Source organism: Nicotiana tabacum, chromosome 3 (genome assembly GCF_000715075.1).
Source record: "Nicotiana tabacum cultivar K326 chromosome 3, ASM71507v2, whole genome shotgun sequence".
Lineage (NCBI taxonomy): Eukaryota > Viridiplantae > Streptophyta > Magnoliopsida > Solanales > Solanaceae > Nicotiana > Nicotiana tabacum.
In genome coordinates, this window is record NC_134082.1 from 86,107,712 (window position 1) to 86,114,806 (window position 7,095).

The 7,095-nt window shown below is 37.9% G+C and overlaps 1 protein-coding gene across 1 annotated transcript; it reads left to right on the forward strand.

Moving 5' to 3' along the window:
- Positions 1-361: 361 nt before the first annotated feature.
- Positions 362-4,174, forward strand: LOC107788656 (uncharacterized). The gene is made up of 10 exons (XM_016610351.2): positions 362-601; positions 915-1,044; positions 1,658-1,796; positions 1,882-2,094; positions 2,178-2,316; positions 2,867-3,017; positions 3,122-3,231; positions 3,314-3,411; positions 3,551-3,620; positions 3,856-4,174. The coding sequence occupies exons 1-10, from the start codon at positions 509-511 to the stop codon at positions 3,943-3,945; spliced, it is 1,233 nt and encodes a 410-aa protein (XP_016465837.2). The 5' UTR covers positions 362-508; the 3' UTR covers positions 3,946-4,174.
- Positions 4,175-7,095: the final 2,921 nt, after the last annotated feature.

Genomic DNA, 7,095 nt, shown 5'->3' on the forward strand with positions numbered 1-7,095 from the left:
ACAATGAGCTTATTCTTTCAGTACTCCGTTATGGATAAACATTACCTCCAGTAGAAGATTATCTACATCTGGTACAATGAGCTTATCCTTTCAGTACTCCGTTATGGATAAACATTACTCTTAGTAGAAGATTATCCATAACTGATATAGTAACAACTTACACAGCAACTTGCAGTAGCAGCTTACACAACAACTTTCTTTCTTCTATAAATAGTAGCGATTTAAGTTCATTATGTATATCAGTTTAAAATTTAAATAATATATCAGTTTCTCTCTATACTTATATTTATTTTATAGTCTTTATTTTATAACATCAACAAAAATGTATGTTTTTTTGGGAAGAAAACATGCACCAAATTAGTTTTACGGGAATGCCCTTCCTCATTTCACTACAGTCCACTTCATCAAGCTAGGGTTTTCTCCTTCCTTCCTCTCCGTCACTATACTCCGTCCTCCAATTTCGTGGAGAATTTCCAATTTGCAGTCCGACCAAAAAAGCAGAGGTAAAATGAGCACTGTCGTACCTACTTCAGAGGAAGATCCTGCTCTTTCCGTTGTTCGGTTCACCGCTCAGTTGTCCTGGGCTGACGCTGGCCCAGAGGTAATCTCATCTAACACTCGAACTCTATTTGTGCTTGTGTCTGTGTCTGTTTTTATTATTTAATGTTTATATACAAATTATTTAGCTTTTACATGACTCTCTCAAATAATTCACGTGTTGTAATGTAGTTTCATTACTTAAAAACCGATGCTTTAAACAATCTGGATTTGATTTACCAATGGTTAACTATTGTAATGCGGGTGGTACGGTAAATTGCTATGTGGAATTCTGTAGGGACAGATATTTGGTTGGGATTCTGTGGTTGTTGTAGTTAAATATTTGTTTTGAAGGGATTTATATGATATGTTGATAGGTTGCGGAGCCTCAGGTGAATAGATTGTGCGTCGAGACACAGGAATGCATGATTGAAGGAAGGTGGTTGGATTTGGCTTCGTTGATGCTCACTTCTGCAGATTTGGTTTTTTCGAAAGCTTCCGAGAAAGGTGAATTTCGCACTTCAAGTGATTTTCATAACCTGTTATTAAAAGATGTAATTCGGAATAGTTTCTATGGGAATGGATGAGCGTTTGATGCTTAGGAGTATTTACCTGGAGATTGAAGTTTAAATCTCAGCTACAAAACTCAGTGTGAGTCCATCTAGTCCAATCTTGGTGGGTCGATTTACTCGACATGTTTGCTTGTGTGCTGTAAGAAGCTGCAGTTGGATTAGACAATGTGCAAACAATCTGGTCCAATACCACTGTCACTAAGAACAACAAGATATATAATCTGGGAATTCTCCATAGTTACACAGAAATCTCCAGAAGACAAGAGACAATATTATTATATTTAATAAATTTGTGAGTCCAGTTATGTAATTATCTAGCACATACTGTAAAATTAGATGCATAGAACTCACATGTACAGGAAGCAGCTGTTTTTGTTGACTTATATCTTTCAGTAAATTGTTTAGAGGCGGCTTTCTTTTCTTCATCAATGTGAAGCAATCTCTGATTGTCTGGCATATTGAAACCATCCTTTCTGATGTTATGTTTTCTGAAATTTTTTGTTTGTTCTCTTAGTTATGTAGTTTGCTCTAATTGGCTTCTACTTCAGATCTCGAGTGCATTTTCACTATAATCTGCAACCTTGTCAAGAAGCCGGAGAGTTTGGACCAAGTTCATGAGATGGCAGAGCTCATATCAACTAAACTCTCTCAACAACCAAATGATAAGCCTGCATTGCGCATAAAACTGTAATGTATCCTGGAGCTAATTACTTTACTTCCTGGAGTTTTCTTTATGGTGTCACATTACATTTTGTTCCTTCTCTCGTTTCAGCTTGTTCAATCTCTACAACCTGTTGGAGAATCCTTATAGCCTTTTCTTTGTATACATGAAGGCCCTTAATTTGGCCATTAGTGGAAAGGTCACTGAACATGTCTTGCCATCTTTCAAAAAGATAGATAGCTTCTTGAAAGAATGGAACCTTGGAATCAAGGATCAGAGGGAGCTCTTTCTTAAGATCTCAAACATTCTGAAAGAAGTTAAAGGGTAAGACTGAGGGACTTGTGTTTCCTGCAGCAATCTGAGCTTACAATTATGTATTCTTGTCTGACTCTCGTTCATATTTGCAGCTCTGCAAAAGAGTCTTTCAAGTTTCTGACAAAGTATTTGGAAACTTTCTCGGTTGAAGATGCTTATGCCATGAATGATGCAAAGGAAGAAGCTCTTCGTGCAATTATTGAATTTGTCAAGGCACCTAACATGATTCAGGTATATCTATGTTCAACAGAATTCTGAATTCAAATTGCTTGAGTGGACAGGAGACTTTTCTTTTTTAAAATTTTATGTGTAGACAATCTGCTGTGTTATTTAGACTCCAGATTGCCGAATGCCGCCTTTCACATGCTCTAATTGCTATCGTGTATTGTTTTAGGCATCAGATATGTTCTATTGCTAGCATGTAATGATTTAGGTGCATTAGAATATGCTCTTGTATCGTATGCCATGGTTTCCTGTGTCCTCACAGTTGATCTGAGTGCTTTGCAAGGTACTGGAATAAACATCCACCATCATACACAATGTGGCTTGATTTTACTATTTTAGATGAATTACTTTGAATTTTGCGATCTCCGAGCTATTAGGAGCTAATGAAAGCCTGTATCAAAATTTTTGGAGAGCAATTATGGAGTAGATCGCCAACATGATAGCATTGAAGAAATATCAAAAATGAAAAAAGAAGGAAATAATTGAGGAGAGTGGCTTATTAAATCTGCACTTTTTTCTTTTGCCATTATTTACTCTTGGCTTTTTAATATGGCAGTGTGGCTTGCTAGATATGCCTGCTATAGTCCAATTGGCGAAAGATGCTAAATATGCTCTAGTGTATCAGCTTCTGAAGATCTTTCTCGCTGGGAGGCTTAATGATTACTTGGATTTCCAGGAGGCAAATTCTGAATTATTAAAAACCTATGGTCAGTTCTTGCCTTTTTGCTAATTGAAACTTTGGTGTATTTTATGTGAAGCCTTAGGTTTTGGGATGCTGCTGTTGGCCTGATTATGCTAGTTAATGTTGCAGGACTTCTCCATGAAGATTGTATAGCAAAGATGAGATTATTGACGTTGGTAGCTCTTGGAATGACTGAATCCAGTCAAATTCCTTATTCCATGATCAGAGACACATTGCAGGTACTTTTTTATTGTCTATATCTTGTAGTTTGTATTTGTGCTCCACATTTTGGTCGTTTCATTGGTCTTTTGCTCTTTGCAGATTGATGATACTGAGGTAGAATATTGGGTTGTTAAGGCAATTTCAGCTAAGTTGCTTGACTGCAAGATAGATCAAATGAACCAAGCAATAATTGTGAGGTGTGCTTTCTGTGGTCCCCGTCCTTTATTACTTTTGCCTATGCTTTATTTAAAGAAGTTAGATCTGGTTAATTTAGCCTTTAATTGTTTTTCATTATTCATAGCTGTTTTCCTTTCCTTTTGTATGGGTGTTGTGCAGCCGATGTATAGAGCGTGTATTTGGGACAGACCAGTGGCAATTACTTCGAACGCAGCTTGCAACCTGGAGGGTAAATCATATTCTTCTTAAACTCATTTTTTTAGTCAATCTGGGTTCCAAGCGCAAGTGTGGCTAGTTACCATGATTCCTTTTTCCTTCTCTGCTGGAACCCCTAGAAACGTATTGGTGCCAGCATATTTTTGTTGTCCTCCTACTTCTTATTGCTAGAACTCCCATTCTCATTTATATTGTGTCATTATGCTCTCTGTATATGATTGATGTTGACGGGTGTCAAATCTTTACAGGGAAATATTTCAGGGGTTATTAGTACAATTCATGCTAACAGGATAACTGAAGATACCACACAAACAATGCAAGGATTAGCGATCCGCTGAAGGTTGCTTATTTGTGGCAACTATTTTCTTTAAATATTTGGAGACTAGATTAATTGGTTCCCATGTAGAGCCAGCTCTTTGAAGTAGAAATTTTGACATCGGTTTCCTTCTGGGCAAAATTTTCCAAGAGTTTGTTAAGCTGCATTTGCTTTCTTTTCCTGTCGATGTTACAGAGATGTAATTCTATGAGATCATGATGTTCAATTATACTTCGCCTGTTGATTCCGTATTTCCATGTCCAATTTTCACTTTGTAGGCACCCATGAATTCCATAATTGAGAACAAAGGTATCAAATGTATGTCTCCATGTCAATGGAGAATTGGAGATGGGTAGGGCCAGGGTGGACATTGCTTGTTAACAGTCTCCTCGGACTTCTCATTTGAACTACGTATACATCTTCGATTTGCTCTGATGGAGCGTTCACGAGTGACTGACGCTCAAAGTATCTGTCTTGGAAGCCTTCAGAAATATGATTAGTTCAGTACTTGCTCATTTTTCCCTTTTCGCGGTCCGATACTGGAAAGAATAAAAAACTTACGAAAGAGTATGTTGGCTTCGAACCTGTTAGGACAGATAAAGCTCTAGGCCAGCAGACCTTTGTGATAAGTTGCTAAAACAAGCGGGTCAGAAAGGCCGACGTTATATGATAAGTTGCTTCCAATGAAAAATTCGGATAAATAGATTTCTCCTCATTTAAACGGGAATTGACATTTGGTTCTCTATTTTTTGTTTGTAGAAAATCAATCATGAGCTCTAAGTTCTAACTTCTAAGAAGTGTTTTAAAAGGCGTGGGCATTGGGCGAGATGTTTTACATATGCCTCAGCAAGGCATAAGCACAGAGGCACGAGATGTAAGCCCCATGTGTATTTAAGTTTTATTATAAAATAATATAATTACAGTAAATATTTATAAATAATTAAAATTGCATAAAAATTGGAGAAAATTATTAATATGTGAAAAATATGTATAGTTGCTTCATCCCCATAAAAAAAACTAGTCAAAATAATTCATTATATGTTACTTACAAGTACAAGTAACTTGAGTTGAAAAAAATAAAGTTTTCTACATGAAAAAAAAAATGATGACTGCAATTTAAACTCTGAACTTGCTGTTATAGAGGAGAGTATAGTTCTTTTTCTCTTTGCAAAAAATAAAATAAAATTGATTATTCCTTGCTTTTGGGAGATAGTAACCAACTAGCGGACAAGAGAAAGAATTGGGAAAGACCATAAATTAGGGTTTCTAGCAATAAAAAAGGTCTCGACTTTTAAATTTAATGTTTCAATTCCTTTTTAAAACTTTCGAGCAATTACAAGCTGACTTTTCAGAATTTAGGTAATATATTAAGGACTTATTCAACAAATTTTGTTTTAATTTGAAAAAGTCTATGGGGCTTACGCCTCAATACAAAAGAGCGCCTCAATGCACGGACATACGTCCTGAATTGCTAGGCGTACGCCTCTTGAAACTTTCGCCCCCACCATCGCCTCAGAGCTTTTTTAACGCGCGTGGCCCCGAAAACGCCTTTTAAAACACTTCTTCTAACAAAACACCTAACGTTAAGCTTAGCTGATGGTACATTGTTTGTATGCGGAAGAGCTTTTTGCGAAATTTAAAATGCAAAAAAGGACAAAAAGACAGGTAGAAAGTTTGTATCTTCTATAGTTTTTCTTTCCTCTAAGGGCTTCCCAAAAAAGCTTTATACTCATAGGAACAAGGCAGTAATGGGGGTAATGAAATAAAGCTACGTATGCTGGTCTCTTAGCTGAAGCATGAACCCAACCCGTGTGTACGTACTCCCAAAATCCCTAGATGGATTTTGATATGGTTATGTTTCTAATATTTGCTCTACAAACACTAAATAAGTTAAATTGGCAATTAATAGGTCTACATTTTTTCTCTCTTCAATTTCTTGTTCAGTAATGTTGACACCTATAGTTGCTCCACATATAACAATCCGATCGGTCGTTTTGCATTTTAGATCTCTGTTCCCCTAACTGAGATTCTCCGTATGTGCTTTTACTATTTTATGACTTTCGGGGATGGTTAGTTCGGATTTGGAAGGTTTTGGGTGGAAGTTGGAATACTTAGTTCCTTAATAGTGGCTTAAAATGATTAAGTTTGACTTGAGTCAACGTTTTGAGTAAGCAACCTCGGAACCGAGATTTGATAGTCCCAATAGGTTCGTATGATAATTTAGACTTGGACGTATGTTCGGATCGGGTTTGGGCGCTTAATATTGAAAGTTGGTGCATTTGTTTTCAAGTTCTTTAAGTTTGGGTTAGAGTAGATTTTGGTGTTATCGAGGTTTATTGGGGATTCCGAGCCAGGGAATAGATCTGTATGGTGATTTAAGACTTGCACGTAAAATTTGGTGTCATTCCGAGTAGTCTAAGTATGATTCGGCGCGTTTGGAGCAAGTTGAAAGCTTGAAGTTCATAATTTGATTCAAATAGGTTTTGGGGTACGATTCTTAGTTTTGATGTTGTTTTACGTGTTTCGAGAGTTCGAGCAGATCTGTATTATGGTTATGGACTTGTTGGTGTATTTGGACGGGATCCCGGGTGGCTTGGGTGAGTTTCGGACTGCCCGGAGCTAAATCCCAAAAATCTGGTGTGTTGGTTCTGGTTTCCTTCTTCGCGATCGCGAGGGCTGTGTCGCGTTCGCGAAGAAGAAAATATGAGGGGCGGAATTTGCTCTATACGTTGGCGACCCCTTTCCTGCGTTCACGAAGGTCTGGGACCTATGGCCTTCGCGTTTGCGTGAAGGGGCCAACGTTCGTGCAGGGAGAAAGGGCTGGGGGTGTGAGATCGTTCCTCTTCGCGTTCGCGAGCTGGACCACGCGTTCGCGAAGCTCAGGCTTGTCAGACTTTGCGTTCGCATGCGAGTCCTCCTGGGCCTGGGCAGCTTGCCTTCGCGACCACGATGGCTTTTCCGCGATCGTGAAGAAGAAATGCCTGGGCAGTGTGTTTTAAAAATGGGGATTTAGGCTCATTTTATTTATTCTCTCACTTGTTGGTCGAATTTAGAGTTTTTTGAAGAGGGGTTTTCACCTAGAACTTTGGGTACGTAATTTCTATACAATATGAGTTTAAATCACGCATTATAGTATAATGACCCGGCCAGTCATTTTGAGAGTATTAGCCCT

Bases quoted from the DNA above. Each gene is read 5' to 3' on its own strand.
- LOC107788656 (XM_016610351.2), top strand. From the start codon at position 509: ATGAGCACTGTCGTACCTACTTCAGAGGAAGATCCTGCTCTTTCCGTT. The intron at 2,095-2,177 runs GTAAGACTGAGG...TCATATTTGCAG, and splicing joins ATTCTGAAAGAAGTTAAAGG to CTCTGCAAAAGAGTCTTTCA. The intron at 3,018-3,121 runs GTCAGTTCTTGC...TTAATGTTGCAG, and splicing joins TGAATTATTAAAAACCTATG to GACTTCTCCATGAAGATTGT.